General features: G+C 38.8%; 1 protein-coding gene across 3 annotated transcripts in view; it reads left to right on the forward strand.

Moving 5' to 3' along the window:
- The window catches only part of LOC128695645 (methionine aminopeptidase 1), a 28,415-nt gene extending 7,641 nt beyond the window's left edge, over positions 1 to 20,774 (forward strand). Inside the window, exons 4-9 of one of the 3 annotated variants that reach the window (XM_053786390.2) lie at positions 217 to 392; positions 4,960 to 5,182; positions 6,411 to 6,542; positions 9,096 to 9,239; positions 15,699 to 15,764; positions 20,353 to 20,774. In XM_053786390.2, coding sequence (XP_053642365.1) covers positions 217 to 392; positions 4,960 to 5,182; positions 6,411 to 6,542; positions 9,096 to 9,239; positions 15,699 to 15,764; positions 20,353 to 20,513 — 902 coding nt within the window. In that variant the 3' untranslated portion in view covers positions 20,514 to 20,774. The remainder of the gene's footprint in view (positions 1 to 216; positions 393 to 4,959; positions 5,183 to 6,410; positions 6,543 to 9,095; positions 9,240 to 15,698; positions 15,765 to 20,352) is intronic. The other 2 variants (XM_053786389.2, XM_053786391.2) reach the window with 2 other exon arrangements.
- The last annotated feature ends 257 nt before the right edge of the window (positions 20,775 to 21,031 follow it).

The following is a 21,031-nucleotide window of genomic DNA, read 5'->3' on the forward strand; positions in this document are numbered from 1 at the left end:
AATTTTTTCATCCTTTCTTATGTTAATGTGTAAATAAGATGAATTCTCATATGTTATTTGGTCATTGTAGAGTTACCTTCCCCTTGAAATTTGGATTTTTTTTTTTTTTTTTTTTTTTTTTTTTTTTTTTTTTTTTTTTTTTTTTTTTTTTTTTTTTTTGTCTACAGTGTATATGGAAACCAAGCAGGTATATGAAGTGTTACTCTTTCTCAATAGGTAGTTTACGTCCATATCCACAAACCACCAAGAAAGAGGTTCCTCCTTCCATAGGCAGACCGGACTATGCGGATGACCCTAATGGATTCCCACATTCAGAGCAAAAAGTACGAGGAGCTGCAAATATTAAGTGCCTTTCAGATGAAGAGAAAGAGGGAATGAGAGTGGCTTGCAAGGTATGTAGATTTATTTTCATTCTTTGATTTTTAGATCATGTGCTCTTCTTAATTTTCTTCACTTGCAGTTTAATTGAATTTTGTAAATTGGTATACAGTGGACCCTCGACCAGCGATGGCATCGATTAACGATAAATCTGACTAGCGATACATTTTATCGCAAAAATTTTGCCTCGATTAGCGCTAAAAAACTCGACCAACACTATTCCTTCCGTCTGAAACGCGTCCACTTCTGGCCAGTGTTTACAAGCCAGCCAGCCACCGTGGTCGCTTCCAAGCATACAATCGGAACATTTCATATTATCACAGCCTTTTTAGTGATTGCACCTGCAAAATAAGTCACCATGGGCCCCAAGAAAGCTTCTAGTGCCAATCCTACAGCAAAAAGGGTGAGAATTACTATGGATATGAAGAAAGGGATCATTGCTAAGTATGAAAGTGGAGTGCATGTCTCCGAGCTGGCCAGGCTGTACACAAAACCCCAATCAACCATCGCTACTATTGTGGCCAAGAAAACGGCAATCAAGGAAGCTGTTCTTGCCAAAGGTGCAACTATGTTTTCGAAACTGAGATCGCAAGTGATAGATGTTGAGAGACGTTATTGGTATGGATAAATGAAAAACAGATAGCAGGAGATAGCATCTCTCAAGCGATCATATGTGAAAAGGCTAGGAAGTTACATGACGATTTAATTAGAAAAATGCCAGCAACTAGTGGTGATGTGAGTGAATTTAAGGCCAGCAAAGGTTGGTTTGAGAGATTTAAGAATCGTAGTGGCATACATAGTGTGGTAAGGCATGGTGAGGCTGCCAGTTTGGACCAAAAAGCAGCTGAAAAATATGTGCAGGAATTCAAGGAGTACATAGACAGTGAAGGACTGAAACCTGAACAAGTGTTTAATGGTGACACTGACAATGTTGTGAAACACGTTAGGAATGTCATAAAGGAACGGGAGGTACAGGCCTCTATGGGCAGATATGTTGTGTGACAGAGGTCCAGTGACTCTCAAGCTGGTCCTAGTGGCATTAAAAGAAGGGAAGTAACCCCGAAAAAGGACTTGCCACCTCAAGTCCTAATGGAAGGGGATTCCCCTTCTAAACACTAAGACCATCAACACTCCCCTCTTCCCATCCCATCAATCATCACCAGATCTTCAATAAAGGTAAGTGTCATGTAACTGTGCATGTCTTCTTCAGTTTGTGTGTATTAAAATTAATATTTCATGTGTTAAAAATTTTTTTTTTCAATACTTTTGGGTGTCTTGCACGGATTAATTTGATTTCCATTATTTCTTATGGGGAAAATTAACTTGACTAACGATTATTTTGACTAACGATGAGCTCTCAGGAACGGATTAATAGCGTTAGTCGAGGGTCCACTGTACATGTATATACAGTGCTACTTTTTTTTTTTTTTTTTCCAACAAGTCCGCTGTCTCCCCCCGAGGCAAGGTGACCCAAAAAAGAAAGAAAATCCCCAAAAAGAAAATACTTTCATCATCATTCAACACTTTCACCTCACTCACACAAAATCACTGTTTTTGCAGAGGTGCTCAGAATACAACAGTTTAGAAGCATATACGTATAAAGATACACAACGTATCCCTCCAAACTGCCAATATCCCAAATCCCTCCTTTAAAGTGCAGGCATTGTACTTCCCATTTCCAGGACTCAAGTCCGGCTATATAAAAATAACCGGTTTCCTTGAATCCCTTCACTAAATATTACCCTGCTCACACTCCAACAGCTCGTCAGGTCCCAAATACCATTCGTCTCCATTCACTCCTATCTGACACGCTCATGCACGCTTGCTGGAAGTCCAAGCCCCTCTCCCACAAAACTTCCTGTATTACCATTATGTTTAAAGGTTTTGAATATTGTACAGTCATTCCTTGATATATACACTACATCCCATCATTTTACTTTGCTGTTCAGTTTGGGTGTAAACACTTTTCCCTTGCAAATTTGTCCTTCATTTTGTTAGAAATAGTTTAATTCTTTAGTTCATAAAGCAGCATTTGTGCAGTGTAAAGTACATGAAGGTAGAAACAATATTCTGTTCTTGCAGATTTTAAGAAAAAGCCTTTGAGCTCATTGACTACCAGTCTGTAGATGTTTAAGGTTAAAGATGATCACACAAATAACCCACACATAGAAGAGAGGAGCTTACAACGATGTTTCGGTCTGACTTGGACCATTTACAAAGTCACACTAACGAGAAGTAGAGCAGGACAGGTATATATAGGCAGGAAGAGGTAGTGGTAGTAGTAGTAGTAGTAGTAGTAGAAGTGGTAGTAGTAGTGGCAGAGATGGAAGGAAGAAGTAATGGGGAAGTAAGGAGGAGGAGCCAGTCAAATACAAAGAAAGGGGAGCACTGCCAGGGAGCTAGGTGCTCACAGAGAGAGAGAGCAAGAACACAGAAGTGGGGAGAGGGGAAAATAATGAAATAAATAATGAAGGAACAGAAACACAAGACAGAAGAAAGAAAGACAACCCAGAAGAGAAAAAAGGAAAGAGGAAAGGGGAAGAGGGAGAAGAAGAAAAAGGAGGAATCAGGTTAAGTCACGGGTGTTCTGAAGTTTGGAGCATTTTACAATGTAGTGGGAGAGGAAGGCATCTACAGAGTCCTGGCTTCGTCTCTGTGGGGCCCACTACATTGTAAAATGCTCCAAACTTCAGAACACCCATGACTTAACCTGATTCCTCCTTTTTCTTCTTTTTCCTCTTTCCTTTTTTCCTCTTCTGGGTTGTCTTTCTTCTGTCTTGTTTCTGTTCCTTCATTATTTATTTCATTATTTTCCCCTCTCCCCAACTCTGTGTTCTTGCTCTCTCTCTGTGAGCACCTAGCTCCCTGGCAGTGCTCCCCTTTCTTTGTATTTGACTGGTTCCTCCTCCTTACTTCCCCATTACTTCCTTCCATCTCCGCCACTACTACTACTACAGTGGACCCCCGCATAACGATCACCTCCGAATGCGACCAATTATGTAAGTGTATTTATGTAAGTGCGTTTGTACGTGTATGTTTGGGGGTCTGAAATGGACTAATCTACTTCACAATATTCCTTATGGGAACAAATTCGGTCAGTACTGGCACCTGAACATACTTCTGGAGTGAAAAAATATCGTTAACCGGGGGTCCACTGTACTACTACGACCACCATCACTACTACTACTACTACTACGACCACCATCACTACTACTACTACTACGACCACCACTACTACTACGACCACCACTACTACTACGACCACCACTACTACGACCACCACCACTACGACCACCACCACCACTACTACTACTATGACCACTACTACTACTACTGTGACTACTACTACTACTACTATGACCACTACTACTACTATGACCACTACTACTACTACTATGACCACTACTACTACGACCACTACTACTACGACCACTACTACTACGACCACTACTACTACGACCACTACTACTACGACCACTACTACTACTACTATGACCACTACTACTACGACCACTACTACTACTACTATGACCACTACTACTACGACCATCACTACTACTACGACCATCACTACTACTACGACCACCACTACTACTATGACCACCACTACTACTATGACCACTACTACTACTACGACCACTACTACTACTACGACCACTACTACTACTACGACCACCACTACTACTACTACTACGACCACTACTACTAGACCACTACTACTACTACGACCACTACTACTACTACGACCACTACTACTACTACGACCACTACTACTACTACGACCACTACTACTACGATCACTACTACTACGACCACTACTACTACTACGACCACTACTACTACAACCACTACTACTACTACGACCACTACTACTACTACAACCACTACTACTACTGCGACCACTACTACTACTACAACTACTACTACTACTACGACCACTACTACTACTACTACTACTACATGTACTACTACTACGACCACTACTACTACTACTACTACTACTACTACTACTACTACTACTACTACTACTACTACTACTACTACTACTACTACTACTACTATACTACTACTACCACCACCACCTCTTCCTGCCTATATATACCCGTCCTGCTCTACTTCTTGTTAGTGTGACTTTGTAAATGGTCCAAGTCAGACCGAAACGTCGTCGTAAGCTCCTCTCTTGTACGTGCGGGTTATTTATGTATCGTTCCAGTCACGGTATTGTGCCCTTTTTATGTTATTTAAAGATGATTATGTAGTGATCACATCACCCCTCAAGAGAGTCTCTTTGATACAAGTGAGGGGCTCTTGATCCAATTCCTTGGACTTGCCCTCCCATTACCTGAATCGAACCTGAATGTCTCTTATTTCCCGAGAGGCTGTGTGGCTCCCCGTGGGTTCAGTGCTCCCTCCATAAGTAGAATAATTATAATAGTGATCATGATCTCCACCAGCAAATGTTTGTTTCAGCAGTGTCTTCTTCTGTTCACAGAAATATAAATGGAAATGCAAAATTTTTGTGAAGTAGTAACCATAAAGTCATCAAAAAATCACAAAAGTTTTGGATATTTTTTCTTGCAGTTAGCTCGAGAAGTTTTGGATGAAGGAGTGAAAGTAGCAGATATTGGTGTGGCTACAGATGAGATTGATCGTGTTGTACATGAAGCTGCTATTGAACGAGAGTGCTACCCTTCACCCTTGAACTACCATGGTTTTCCCAAGTCCTGCTGCACTTCAGTCAATGAAGTTATATGTCATGGCATCCCAGATATGAGGCCGCTACAAAATGGGGATATATGTAATAGTAAGTATCTTACTGTCCTGCAGTATTGCTTACATCATGTTTAAATTTTAACAGTGCTTGCTGAATTGTTTTCAAATTGGTATGGTTCTCTCTTCTTACTATAGAGCTTTGTAATTAGACGGGTTTCTCTGTCATAATGTAGCAAATTTTTCTAGCCATTAAATGCATTGTTATAATGCTGCTTAAGTTATGAGTTTTTAACTGTAATGTTATAAAAATAATAATGAAGAAGGTACAACTTTAGTTATATTTATCATAGTAGATTATATTCATAATGTTTAGTTAAGTATATACGTGGTGTGGTTAATATGACAAAAATACACTTATAGGGGGTGGCTTGTGGAACAATGTTTGTATAGTATATTGTAGTTATTCCTCCACCTCTGACCTTGGTACCCCTCCAGAGATAAATATGAAAGCACTGCACAGAACAGGTCTTCAAATACATCTTATTCAGCCCATCCCTGTATACTGTTTTAGGATTAAAGTACAGCTATTTGTTTTTAAATTAGTAATTTCATCCATTCAAATTGGTTTCAGACAAGAATGAGGTCAGTTTGATAGTGTTGCTTCTTTCTGGTGTGTAGTGAGGTGGTTATCAACCAGCAACGTCTTAAATAAGTTACTTGAGTGATTGAAATGATAGGAAAATAGAGGTCATGTTTACAACTGGAAGATGACAAATGGCTGACAGACCTGATGTATTTTTAGGGTAAAGGTGGTTTGATAGATTGTCTTCCCTAGCATTTGGGTTTACTATATGTAAAGAAGATTGAGCTGGAAGTATACTATGATTCATAGCAGGTAGGAAAGTCATGGAGCTTCTTAGGAAATTTACTGAAGTACAGTCAATGTTTCAGTGATGGTAGTAATTGAGTTTTCACCAAAATGTTGAATGTACTTCAGTAAATGTCCAAAGAAGATTCAGTTTTCTTACCTGCTATTAAGTTTACCATGTGTTGCACAACTATCCCACCAATTAGAGATGATTCTAAAGTAATTTTCTATCCCTGCTGAACCATTATAGAGTCACTTGCAAATTGATAATAGTCCAGGAATGACCAGACAATATTCATATCATCTAGTTTCTTCTTCAGTTTTTGGGTTAGTTGTGAATTGTTCTAGCCACTGTATTGCAACTTGTGGTCTGTACTATATATATATTATGCTTTATCAAAAAAAAAGTGGCATTAATAATAATTTCTGTTTAAAACATTTTCCTTCACAGTTGATGTTACAGTATACCATCGCAATTTCCATGGTGACTTGAATGAAACTTTATTTATTGGTGAGGTCAGTAGTATAGCAAAAAACCTTGTCAAGACCACCTGGGAATGCCTTCAGAAGTCTATTGAAATTGGTAACTATACACTTTTTTTTTTTACAAGATTTTATATTAGTGATATTTGAATGAATGAGTAGCCATTCTTACATATTTTCCCATCTCCAGGACTCAAGTCTTGGAGGTGGGAAGTACAGTGCCTACACTCTGAAGGAGGGATGGAGATATGCCAATACTACAGTTTTTGAACTGTACTAGTGGCACGCCTCTGGCAAGACAGTGATGGAGTGAGGATGATGAAAGTGTTTCTTCTTTTTCGGGTGACCCCTGCCTAGGTGGGAAATGGCCAATGTTATGATATGGAGTGTATAACACTGGGCTACTGATCCTTGATGGGGATCAGTTGCTAGGTTGGCTATTGTCTAGGGTGAACTCCATAGCAACAAGGTTTTAGTGCAGCCAATATAGCCTTTTTAAGCAAACTTTCTTTGTTAACTTTCTTTCTATAGGATGGCCAAAACGCAAATAAAATCTGTCTTTAATAACAATAAAACTTGCGTAGTATCTTCACATATTTATGAAAAATAGAGCAACAAAATTACTTATCTTTTTCCTTTATACATAAAAGATACTATTATACATGTACAGCTATTGTTACGACAAAAGTTTACTGGCAAAACAATTCCCAGTACTAGAGTTAGGCAATCAATCTGTTGCAGGAAGTAATTATCCAGACAAGGATTTATCGGTAATCCTGTGCAAGGGATATGTATATGACCAGAGAACTCTTAGTAATCAGATTGGGCTAGAAGTGAGAGTGCTAGTCAGTGCGAGTGTTGTAGAACCACTCGGAGCAAGTGCTGTGAACCTACTGACGGTACCACCGAGTGGTAAGCCAACGTCAGGGTGGTCACGTGACTGAGGGAGACGTCAGTACCTAAACTAGTAACTGGCGCTCCAACTAGTAGTTTCCCACTACATGAAAACACTTAATATAGACTAACAAAACATAATATAATACAATATTAGCATTAACATATACAGTGGACCCCCGATTAATGATATTTTTTCATTCCAGAAGTATGTTCAGGTGCTAGTACTGACCGAATTTGTTCCCATAAGGAATATTGTGAAGTAGATTAGTCCATTTCAGACCCCCAAACATACACGTACAAACGCACTTATATAAATACGCTTACATAATTGGTCACATTAGGAGGTGATCGTTAAGCGGGGGTCCACTGTATCTTCTTTCTTTCTTTCAACACACCGGCCATATCCCACTGAGGCGGGGTGGCCCAAAAGGAAAAACGAAAGCTTCTCCTTTTACATTTAGTAATATATACAGGAGAAGGGGTTACTAGCCCCTTGCTTCCGGCATTTTAGTTGCCTCTTACAACACGCATGGCTTACGGAGGAAGAATTCTGTTCCACTTCCCCATGGAGATTAACATATATATTATAATAAAAAGGAGCACATCCTATTATGAAATATAACAGGTATGGCCATACCCATAACACCAATGTTTTAAAAAAAAAAAAGTGTAGGCAATTGCTAGGATAAGTGTGCACCTTTTGGGAAGGATATAGGTTGTAAAGCTACAGCACTTATGTTAGTAGTAGTAATAATAGTATTAGTAATATAGTAATAGTAACTAGTAGTGTTTAGTAGCAAGACTTGAGGTCTGGAGGCGAGAAGTTCAGGACCTCTACTCATTATCCTTGGTGGAGATGATGTGATTCTGAGGGTTGTTTGAATTGTAATATCTGTGATGCACTCTGGCAGGACAGCTGCTGAATGAGTGATGGTAAATGACTTTCCTTCTTGGTGTTACCATATTTTAGTGAAACATAACCATTATATTAAAAATATGAATTATTATTATATTTTTTTTAACAAACCAGCCATATCTCACTAAGGCAGGGTGACCCAAAAAAAAAAAATGAAAGTTTTTCTTTTTACATTTAGTAATTTTGTAGGTAGTAGGTTGGTAGACAGCAACCGCCCAGGGAGGTACTACCGTCCTGCCAAGTGAGTGTAAAACGAAAGCCTGTAATTGTTTTACATGATGGTAGGATTGCTGGTGTCCTTTTTTCTGTCTCATGAACATGCAAGTTTTCAGGTACGTCTTGCTACTTCTACTTACACTTAGGTCCCACTACACATACATGTACAAGCACATATATACACACCCCTCTGGGTTTTCTTCTATTTTCTTTCTAGTTCTTATTCTTGTTTATTTCCTCTTATCTCCATGGGGAAGTGGAACAGAATTCTTCCTCCGTAAGCCATGCGTGTTGTAAGAGGCGACTAAAATGCCGGGAGCAAGGGGCTAGTAACCTCTTCTCCTGTATATATTACTAAATGTAAAAGGAGAAACTTTCGTTTTTCCTTTTGGGCCACCCCGCCTCGGTGGGATACGGCCGGTGTGTTGAAAGAAAGAAAGAAAGATTTAGTAATTTATATACGAGAAAGGAGTTACTAGCCCCTTGCTCCCAGTAGTTTAGTCACCTCTTATGACATGTGGCTTACAAAGGAAGGATTCTTCTCCACTTTCCCATGGAGTAGTAGTATTATTATTGTTGTTGTTGTACTAATTATGCAGCAAGAACATATTTTTCGGTTTGCAGTTAAGCCTGGTGTCAAGTACCGGGAAGTGGGATCATTAATCCAGAAGCATGCTCACTCCCAGGGTTTCTCTGTAGTGCGTTCCTACTGTGGCCATGGTATTCATCAATTGTTTCATACTGCACCATCTGTTCCACACTATGCTAGTAAGTTATAATGAGATATTATAAGTTCTTTTCTTTTTCCAACTGTGGAGCTGTGTGACCACTTAGGGTTGAGCATTTTGTTTTTTTAATGTATGTACTGTAATAATACCTGCTAAGTAATAATACAAATTTCATGTATGAAATTGCTTATTTTACTTATTGTATTAATTTTTTGGATGCTGAACCAGGGGTTGATGGCCGACATGTTGAAAAAAAAAATTGTAGTGGATATATTGTATGTAATTGTATTTTTGTAGCTTCGGAGAAATGCTGTTCATTTTTGGCTCAGTGATTAGATAAGTACCTAAAGTGACAGGGACCAAGATAAAACTGTCTTCTGTTCAATGTTTTGCATTAATCGAGGTAAATAATTCAAGTACAGTACTTTAATTCTTAACTCAGCAAAAGAATGCTTAACAGTTTGAATGAACATTTATCTTCAACTGGCAGAGGATTCAAACCTATCTGTCTCACTCTCCACGTGAACAGAGAGTCCAGTACACGGTGCTTAATCTGCTTGTTGTGGATTGTTAAGCATTTAGGTATCTCTTATGAACATTATATAAGGAGGGCAAAATGAAATAGCTTACATGGTTCTGGCTGAATAGCTTAATCATTATGTAAGTGACTCTGCTCACATGGAGAGTGAGAGACACAGGTTCAAATACTTTGTTGGTCATTCCTGGAAGGGTTGGAACAAGGTGCTAGGTGTTTGAACATCCATTAGGCTTATGCATGCAGGCATGTTAGGTTAGAATGAAGGCAAGTTAGCCAGACTAAAGTCTTGGAAGTAAGAAGTACAGTGTCTTTACTTTGAAAGAGGGGTATGGATACTTGCAATTCAGAGGAGCATCTGAACTGTAGTGTCTGCACACCTCTTGGCAAGAGTGTGATGAGTGAATGGAAGACAGCCAGTGTTAAAAAAAATATATTTTTTATATATGTATCTGAGCACCTCTGCAAAGACAGGGATTACATATGAGTGAGGTGAAAGTGTTGAATGATGAAAGTATTTTCTTTTTGGGGATTTTCTTTCTTTTTGGGTCACCCTGCCTCGGTGGGAGATGGTCAACTTTTTGAAAAAAAGTGTATACGTATATACATGTATATACAGTGGGCCCTCAAGTTTCGTAAGTCTCACTCTTCGTAAATTTCGCCTTTCGTAACGTTTTTTGTCAAAATATAGCCTCGCGGTTAGTCATTTGCCTCGTGATTCATCGGTCATACGGAATGTATCTGAGAGTGGGCTCCACCATCCGCAACTGCTAAATAAGCCACCATGAGCCTAAAGAAAGCTTCTAGTGCCAGCCCTATGGTAAAGAAGGTGAGAAACGTGTTACAATTCAAGAAAGAACTCGTAGCAAAGTACCAAAGTGGAAGAGGAGAAGGGAGGGGAGAATGTGCCTTCTTCAGCAATTCAGTGATTCTAAAATGTGTACGATACAAAAGCAGCAGGAGCCAATAAAGGCTATATCGCCAGCCAGCGATAAAGTGTAGCAGTAACAGTTTAACAAGTAAGTTAAGCGATTAAGCAATAGAAAAATGACATGAAACTTAACTTCTCCATTGTTGTTTGAGGTATATAGGGCACTGACAACATATGCTGCCCTCTGCCAGCATCTCCTCCAAGGTAAGTGTAAACATTTCTTATTTACAAAGTGTAAATATTTCTCATTTATAAATTAAAGTGTAAATATTTCTTATTTAGAAATTACGTACATTGTTTGTGTGAATAGTGGTAGTGGTCTCTACTGCCGCCACCCTACCACTAATGTATGTACGGCTTATGCTCTCAGTGGCCCTTATAAATCCAACAACAACACACCACCATCACTTGTGACATATGTAATGACATTTTTATTCATTCTAGAGTATATATCACGTTTCTATGTTAATATTGTTTATTTTGTCGTATTAGATGAATTGTGATAGATAAATAAGCCATAGAGTTGATATTAGCTCGTCATATTTAAGCATTTTGTCCTGTCTACACTCTCCCTCTCCCAACAAGAGTCTTCAATAAAGGTATGTAATAGTGATTTAACCCTTTGAATGTTTTGGTCATAGATATACGTCTTATGAGCCAGTGTTTCGGACCTATTAATACACATAAATTCTAGCGGCTTCAAATCAAGCAGGAGAAAGCTGGTAGGCCCACATGTCAGAGAATGGGTCTGTGTGGTCAGTGTGCACCACATAAAAAAAATCCTGCAGCACGCATTGCATAATGAGAAAAAAAAAACTAGACCGTTTTTTTGGATTAAAACTCCGAATTTGAGGTGTATTTTCATATAGTATTCATCGTTGTATTCTCGTTTTCATGGTCTCATGTGATAAAATGGAAAACATATTATAGAAATAGAGATGATTTTGATTAGTTTCATGATGAAAACGACCTTGAAATTGAGCTCAAAGTAGCAGAAATGTTTGATATTTACCAATGTTCAGGAGTGAGAAAATCATCCCACACGTCCAATACACGTCAACTGGGGGTCTAATATTCTTTCACTAGTGCAGTGATATTATTTATACCAGTTTTACAATAATGCAGTAGTCTGCATGAGTTTTTTTTTTTTTTTTTTTTTAAATAAGTAAGCCGTCTCCCACCGAGGCAGGGTGACCCAAAAAAAAAAGAAAGAAAATCCCCAAAAAGAAAATACTTTCATCATCATTCAACACTTTCACCTCACTCACACATAATCACTGTTTTTGCAGAGGTGCTCAGAACACAACAGCTTAGAAGCATATACCTATAAAGATACACAACATATCCCTCCAAACTGCTAATATCCCGAACCCCTCCTTTAGAGTGCAGGTATTGTACTTCCCATTTCCAGGACTCAAGTCCGGCTATATAAAACTAGCCGGTTTCCCTGAATCCCTTCACTAAATATTACCCTGCTCTCCAACAGATTGTCAGGTCCCAAATACCATTCGTCTCCATTCACTCCTATCTAACACGCTCACGCACGCTTGCTGGAAGTCCAAGCCCCTCTCCCACAAAACCTCCTTTACCCCCTCCCTCCAACCTTTTTGAGGACGACCCCTACCTCGCCTTCCTTCCCCTCAGATTTAAATGCTCTCCATGTCATTCTACTTTGATCCATTCTCTCTAAATGACCAAACCACCTCAACAACCCCTCTTCAGCCCTCTGACTAATACTTTTATTAACTCCACACCTTCTCCTAATTTCCACACTCCGAATTTTCTGCATAATATTTACACCACACATTGCACTTAGACAGGACATCTCCACTGCCTCCAACCGCCTCCTCGCTCCTGCATTCACAACCCAAGCTTCACACCTATATAAGAGTGTTGGTACTACTATACATTTATACATTCCCTTCTTTGCCTCCATAGATAACGTTTTTTGTCTCCACATATACCTCAACGCACCACTCACCTTTTTCCCCTCATCAATTCTATGATTAACCTCATCCTTCATAAATCCATCTGCCGACACGTCAACTCCCAAATATCTGAAAACATTCACTTCTTCCATACTCCTCCTCCCCAATTTGATATCCAGTTTTTCTTTATCTAAATCATTTGATACCCTCATCACCTTACTCTTTTCTATGTTCACTTTCAACTTTCTACCTTTAGACACACTCCCAAACTCATCCACTAACCTTTGCAATTTTTCTTTAGAATCTCCCATGAGCACAGTATCATCAGCAAAAAGCAACTGTGTCAATTCCCATTTTGTATTTGATTCCCCATAATTTAATCCCACCCCTCACCCGAACGCCCTAGCATTTTCTTCTTTTACAACCCCATCTATAAATATATTAAACAACCATGGTGACATTACACATCCCTGTCTAAGACCTACTTTTACCGGGAAGTAGTCTCCCTCTCTTCTACACACCCTAACCTGAGCCTCACTATCCTCATAAAAACTCTTTACAGCATTTAGTAACTTACCACCTATTCCATATACTTGCAACATCTGCCACATTGCTCCCCTATCCACTCTATCATATGCCTTTTCTAAATCCATAAATGCAATAAAAACTTCCCTACCTTTATCTAAATACTGTTCACATACATGTATATGCCTCAATGTAAACACTTGATCTACACATCCCCTAACCACTCTGAAACCTCCTTTCTCATCCGCAATCCTGCATATCTCTTTTGTCCCCCTTCCCTTTATATAAAGGGACTATGCATGCTCTGCCAATCCCTAGGTACCTTCCCCTCTTTCATACATTTATTAAACAAAAATACCAACCACTCCAACACTATATCCCCCCATGCTTTTAACATTTCTGTCATGATCCCATCAGTTCCAGCTGCTTTATCCCCTTTCATTCTATGTAATGCCTCGTGCACCTCCCCCACACTCACATCCTGTTCTTCTTCACTCCTAAAAGATGGTATACCTCCCTGGCCAGTGCATGAAATTACCACTTCCCTTTCTTCGTCGACATTTAAAAGTTCCTCAAAATATTCTCGCCATCTACCCAAAACCTCCATCTCCATATCTACTAACTCCCCTACTCTGTTTTTAACTGACAAATCCATTTGTTCTCTAGGCTTTCTTAACTTGTTTAACTCCAAATTTTTTTCTTATTTTCATTAAAATTTCTTGACAGTGCCTCTCCCACTCTATCATCTGCTCTCCTTTTGCACTCTTTCACCACTCTCTTCACCTTTCTTTTACTCTCCATATACATGTACTCTACTCTTCTTATAACACTTCTGCTTTGTAAAAACCTCTCATAAGCTAACTTTTTCTCTTTTATTACACCCTTTACTTCATCATTCCACCAATCTCTCCTCATTCCTCCTGCACCCACTCTCCTATAACCACAGACTTCTGCCCCACATTCTAATACTGCATTTTTAAAACTATTCCAACCCTCTTCAACCCCCCCACTGCTCATACTTGCACCAGCCCACCTTTCTGCCAATAGTTGCTTATATCTCGCCCGAACTTCCTCCTCCCTTAGTTTATACACTTTCGCCTCCCTCTTGCATGTTGTTGCCATTTTCCTCTTTTCCCATCTACCTCTTACTCTAACTGTAGCTACAACTAAATAATGATCCGATATATCAGTTGCCCCTCTATAAACATGTACATCCTGGAGCCTACCCATCAACCAATACATCAATACATCCACCAATACATAATCAAACAAACTAGTTTCGTTACGTGCTATATCATACCTTGTATATTTATTTATCCTCCTCTTCATAAAATATGTATTACTTATTACCAAACCTCTTTCTGCACATAGCTCAATTAAAGGCTCCCCATTTTCATTTACCTCTGGCTCCCCAAATTTACCTACTACTCCCTCCACAACATTTTTTCCCACTTTAGCATTGAAATCCCCAACCACCATAACTCTCACACTTGGTTCAAAACTCCCCACGCATTCACTCAACATTTCCCAAAATCTCTCTCTCTCTCCTCTACACTTTTCTCTTCTCCAGGTGCATATACGCTTACTATAACCCACTTTTCACATCCAACCTTTATTTTACTCCACATAATCCTTGAAGTAATACATTTGTAGTCCCTCTTTTCCTGTCATAACTTATCCTTCAACATTATTGCTACTCCTTCTTTAGCTCTGTTTGAAACCCCTGGCTTAATCCCATTTATTCCTTTCCACTGAAACTCTCCCACCCCCTTCAGCTTTGTTTCACTTAAAGCCAGGACATCCAGCTTCTTATTCATAACATCCACAATCATCTCTTTCTTATCATTTGCACAACATCCACACACATTCAGACTTCCCACTTTGACAATTTTCTTCTTATTCTTTTTAGTAATTATTACAGGAAAAGGGGTTACTATCCCATTGTTCTCGGCATTTTAGTTGACTTTTACAACACGCATGGCTTATGGAGGAAAGATTCTTATTCCATTTCCCCATGGATATAAAAGGAAAAGTAATTAGACCAAGAACTATTAAGATAAAATCAAAGAAAACTCAGATGAGTGTGTATAAATAAACATGTACATGTATGTGTAGTGTGACCTAAGTGTAAGTAGAAGTAGCAAGACGTCCCTGTAATCTTGCATATTTATGAGACAGACAAAAGACACCAGCAATCCTACCATCATGTAAAACAATTACACACACACACGCACACACATGCACACACACATGCACACACATGCACACATACAAGCACTAATATACAACAGGCCTAGTGTCTAATCGACATGTGCCTAGGACAAAATGGTAACTAACACACACACACACAGTGTACGTATGTATCTATATTTTGTAACACCAAACATGTCTCACCGAGGTAGCATGGCCTGGAAAAGAAGAAATGCTTTCATCATCACTCATGTTAATTGCTGTCATGCCAGAGGTGCGCTGATACTATAGTTCAGATGCCTGTCCAGATTGCAAATATCTCCATCCCTCCTTCTGTGTGTAGGCACTGATTTATTTATTATTACTATTATTATATTACTATTTTTTCAGAAAACAAGGCAGTTGGTGTTATGAAGCCCGGACATACATTCACAATTGAACCAATGATCTCGGAAGGTAAGCAATTTATTTTTTTTTTTTCTTTCCAAATTTTCACACATGAATGTAGCTATGATGGAGGAAATCAGAGGATGAGTTGGGCTCCAACCCATTAGCAGGTGAGTCTTAAAACTTGCAGGCCAGTGTGTTAACCCCTTGACTAGCTGGCTGTAATAGGATTCATTCAACTAGGTATGTTGCTGTACTCTATAGGGACATTTACATGGGCTGCACTGTGGTCACAAATGCATGTTGTCATAAATGAATCCCACACCTGCATTTGTGGTCACAGTGGAGCCCATGCTAGCCTCCCTATGGTGTATAGAAATGTGCCTGCTTGTATGAATCCTATTAGAGTAGTTAACCTACTATTCAGAGAACACAAAAAATGCAAATGTCTCTTGCTTACAGTACTGTTTGGTGTTGGTGACTCCATTCAAGGAAGGAGATAGATCAGAGCTGGAACAGTAGCAGTAATTGTTCACTGCCCACACAGCCAATTAAACATTTAACCCTTTGACAGTTTTGGTCGTATATATACATCTTACGAGCCAGTGTGTTTGACGTGTATGTATTCAAAAATTCTAGCGGCTTCAAATCAAGCAGGAGAAAGCTGGTAGGCCCACATGTGAGAGAATGGGTCTGTGTGGTCAGTGTGCACAGTATAAAAAAATTCTGCAGCATGCAGTGCATAATGAGAAAAAAAAACTCCTACCATGTTTTTGGATTAAAACACCCTCTTTGAGGTGTATTTTCGTATAGTATTTATGGTTGTATTCTTGTTTTCTTGGTCTCATTTAATAGAATGGAAAACATATTATAGAAATAGAAGTGATTTTGATTGGTTTTACCATGAAAAGGGTCTTGAAATGGAGCTCAAATTGGCAGAAATGTTTGGTTTTTGCCGATGTTCAAGAGTAAACAAATGATGTCATTGTCCAATAAATGTCCAGCTAGCCACTCTAATACGCAGTCATGAATGGGTTAGCGTTATTTATACAATTATTACAATATTGCAGTAGTCTGCATAACAATAAATCTTCTATTTTTTTTTAAAAATGTGAAAAAAATTCAAAATAGAAAGCAAGAGTATTATAATTTTATAACAGGGGCCTGAAGACGTGACTAATGAACAGAGTAAATGTTATTTTAGTGCCAGGAATGTCTGCATTGTTCATTCTGGACCCTATTTTGAAATTGACATATTTTTTAATTTGCATGAAATTGGCCAAATTGCCAAATTCTGACTAACTTTATTGGGTAGTTTAAGTCGGTAAATGGGCGGTTTCTTGTACTCAGTCGATAGAACAAATGGAGTTCTAAAGAAATAGCTATGAGTTTGGTGGATTTGAACAACGGAATTGGCTGAAAATAGGGCTCAAAATCGGCGAAATCACCAATGCGTAATTGTCCCTGAGGCTTGTGTGTGTTGTTACCAGTTGTCAAAGGCGCTTGTGTGTGTTTGTGTGTGCGTGTTGTATAGCCTGATTGAGACACAATGTATATAATGTCTATAATGTATATTTAATTGTATATTACCTTTTCATATAGTTTTATATTGCCAGTATTGTCATTAATAGCTAAAATGAAAATATCTTGCTTTATCTAATTATTTGAGGGGTGTTAATGTTGCAGTTTTATAACTGTAGTGTAAAGTACCCCTCTGGCAAGACAGTGATGGAGTAAACGATGATGAAAGTTTTTCTTTTTCGGGCCATCCTGCCTTGGTGGAAATCGGCCGATGTGTTAATAAAAACAGTGGTACCTCGAGTTATGAACTTAATTCGTTCCAGGAGGCTCTTCGAGTGCTGATACCAAAAGAATTTGTTCCCATAAGGAATAATGTAAATTAGATTAGTCCATTTCAGACCCCCAAAAGTACACTTACTAAAGCACTTACAAAAACACACTTACATAATTGGGAGCTGTTCGAAACTCGAGGTACCACTGTATATTAGCTATGTATGTAGGTAGGATGTTACATATAACCTTCTCTGTGCTTGCTGTTGGAGAGTTGTGACTGACTGTCCGCACTTGCAAACTGCTTATCTACCTGCTTGTTTACCTGCCGACATCACTGGAGTAGCACTGGCTAATCACGTGATCGCACCTGAGGTTGGGGACTGCTCTCCCTACCTCATTGAGTGTGTCTAGATCTGTTTCTTGCCTGAGAAGCACACCTCACCAGATCTCACTTCTCTGGCTGTTTGTTTGTGATTAAGACTCTGTTTTTGGTTGAGTATGATTTTGTTGGCGAGTCGAAACATACTTCTAGTAACTCTAACTCTGTTCACAGAGCATTGTTCAGACTTAGTGATTTTTTGACGTTTTGCCGAGATTGTGTGTCGCGGAAACACTCAATTCATCCCTGGTCCAAAGCTAAAGCTTCTGACTTACTTTGTTGTGGCATCTATGCACTGTCGTAGTCGGGAATTTAGTTATGCTGAACTAAGATTCAGTTTTAAGGGAGTTTTATGCCTTTTATGGAGGATCTGCTGATGGTCCCTAGTTAGGGTTGTTATTTTGTCTCCATGTTCCTGAAGCTGTATTGCTGATTTGTACATTATTGTTGTTTGACGAATGGTTTGTCATATTGTTCGAGCAAGCTGTTTAGAGTGCCTTGTTGGTCAAGAAGATAGAGTATGTATTTGAGGACATTTAGACAGTCATTGTTGAAGTCTTAAGTCGAGTCTAGTCTTATTGAGACATAACGAGCACTGTTGAGTACATACACACACACTTGTACATTGTTATATTTATCATCTGAGTAGAACTCATCATAGCTACATACCAGATGGTACTCGAGTTGTACTGGTACGAAATGTGCACTCAGCACTTTAGTACTATTTGTACAATTTAATATTGCAATTAATGTTTACAGAAGTAATATCCATGAGAAGTGTAGGAGCTTGTATCCTGAACTATATTAAATTTCTTTACTTTAATGATGTCCACCTAGACACGTTTTATATTAAAGATCTCAAATTTATTTTGTTGGTTTATCATCATTCACCTGTGATCCCAAAACACTATTATATTTCTATCAATTCAAGGGGTAACTGGACTTGATCTTATTCTGACAGCCTGTTTTAAAACCGGTAACAGGCTGTGTGTGTGTGTGCGCGTATATAAATAAATACATGTTGATAAATTAGACACATGTGCAACTCTTGGGTATCTTTATTGAGGAAACGTTTTGCCACACAGTGGCTTCATCAGTCCATACGTAGGAGAAACTTGAAGAACAGGAGGAGAATGAGGTAATCAGTCCCTCAACCTTGAGTCGATGTGTTCAGTCCATCAATCTTGAATAGAATACGGCATATCAGCGGAGAAGCAGCTTATAAACCGTACGGCAGGAGAGGTGCAGCAGACATAGGACGTGTCACATTTGTTCAATGTGGAAGTAGGTCGTGCCAAAGAATTAGGCAAGCGAAGAATTCCTAAGTATTAAGATCCCAAGAAGTTGCAGTGTCTGTCAGACACTGCAACTTCTGTCAGACGCTTGTCAGACGCTTGCCTAATTCTTTGGCACGACCTACTTCCACATTGAACAAATGTGACACGTCCTATGTCTGCTGCACCTCTCCTGCCATACGGTTTATAAGCTGCTTCTCCGCTGATATGCCGTATTCTATTCAAGATTGATGGACTGAACACATCGACTCAAGGTTGAGGGACTGATTACCTCATTCTCCTCCTGTTCTTCAAGTTTCTCCTACGTATGGACTGATGAAGCCACTGTGTGGCGAAACGTTTCCTCAATAAAGATACCCAAGAGTTGCACATGTGTCTAATTTATCAACCTGTCGGTTCTCTGAACCATTCATCTACAAATAAATACATACATAAAAAATTTTTTATTAACACATTGGCTGTTTCCCACCAAGGCAGAGTGACCCCCCCCCCCCAAAAAAAAAAAAAACAAAAAAAATTCATCATCATTCACTCCATCACTGTCTTGCCATAGGTATGCCTACACTACAGTTGTAAAACTGCAACATTAACACCCCTCCTTCAGAGTGCAGACCCTGTACTTCCCATACATATATTTTTTAACACATTTTCCCACTGAGGCAGGGTGACCCAGAAAGAAAGAAAAAAAGTTTCAACATCATTCAACACTTTCACCACCACTCATACATAATCCCTGTCTTTGCAGTAGCGCTCAGATATGACAGTTTAGATGTCCCTCCAGACTGCCAATTTTAAATTTAAATATACTGTCTTGCTCAGTCTGCCTTTTACTGTAACTTTTTTATGATTCTCTATGCATAAAATTGCCTGTTGTATTATTTGTAATGCTTTTGTAATTTGTTGGATGGTACAGTGTGATATACAGTACAGTGGTACCTTAAATTTTGAACAGCTCCCATCTTGAACAGTTATGTAGGTGTATTTTTGTAAGTGCTTTTGTAAGTGTATTTTTGGGGGTCTGAAACAGACTAATCTAATTTACATTGTTCCTTATGGGAACAAATTCGTTTGGTAACAGCGTTTGAACAGCCTTCTGGAACAAATTTCGGCCAAAATTTGAGGTACCACTGTACTTGCATGTATGGTGTGTGCATTAAATAGTAAAATATTTAATTATTGGTTATGCTAGGTACATGGAAAGACGAGCAATGGCCAGATAACTGGACTGCTGTAACCGCAGATGGAAAACTGTCTGCCCAGTTTGAAGAAACACTGTTGGTGACCGACACTGGAGTTGAAGTTCTCACTCAACGCAGAGACAGAAATGGTCAACCTTATTTCATGGATTAAGTTAAGGAGAACTTTAGGTAAATTGTCCAGTATATATCCTAGGAAATACCTTGTTGGATTGATTGGTGTTTGTATATGTTCATTGTATATGAGGAATCCAAAAGTGTACATATTTATAACTTTATATTTCATATTTTTCATGACATTTAAGCTTGTATAAGTGCACAGTAGATTAGGACATGATTTGTATTTGCTGAATTGCTGTTACTGAGATCACTCATATGAAATATATACTGTATACCTAATATATTCATGAAGATATATTTTGCCTTCATTGAATGACTATCTAAGTTATATCTCAGTCACATTTAAGTACAGTGCTATCTCCTTTTCCTTCATTTTTAAAGGGCCTATTTCTGTTTTAAATATAGTAATTACTCACCTTTCATGTACCCACCTACTATGTTTTCGTCACTTTGCCTTTCACGTTTTGTGCCCTTTCTTCAGTTTTTTAATAATCAGGGGAAAAGGACTAAATCCACAGGGGTCACATAGTGCCTGTGGAATGGGAGGCTTTC

This window comes from Cherax quadricarinatus, chromosome 42, assembly GCF_038502225.1.
Source record: "Cherax quadricarinatus isolate ZL_2023a chromosome 42, ASM3850222v1, whole genome shotgun sequence".
In the NCBI taxonomy this organism is placed as follows: Eukaryota; Metazoa; Arthropoda; class Malacostraca; order Decapoda; family Parastacidae; genus Cherax; species Cherax quadricarinatus.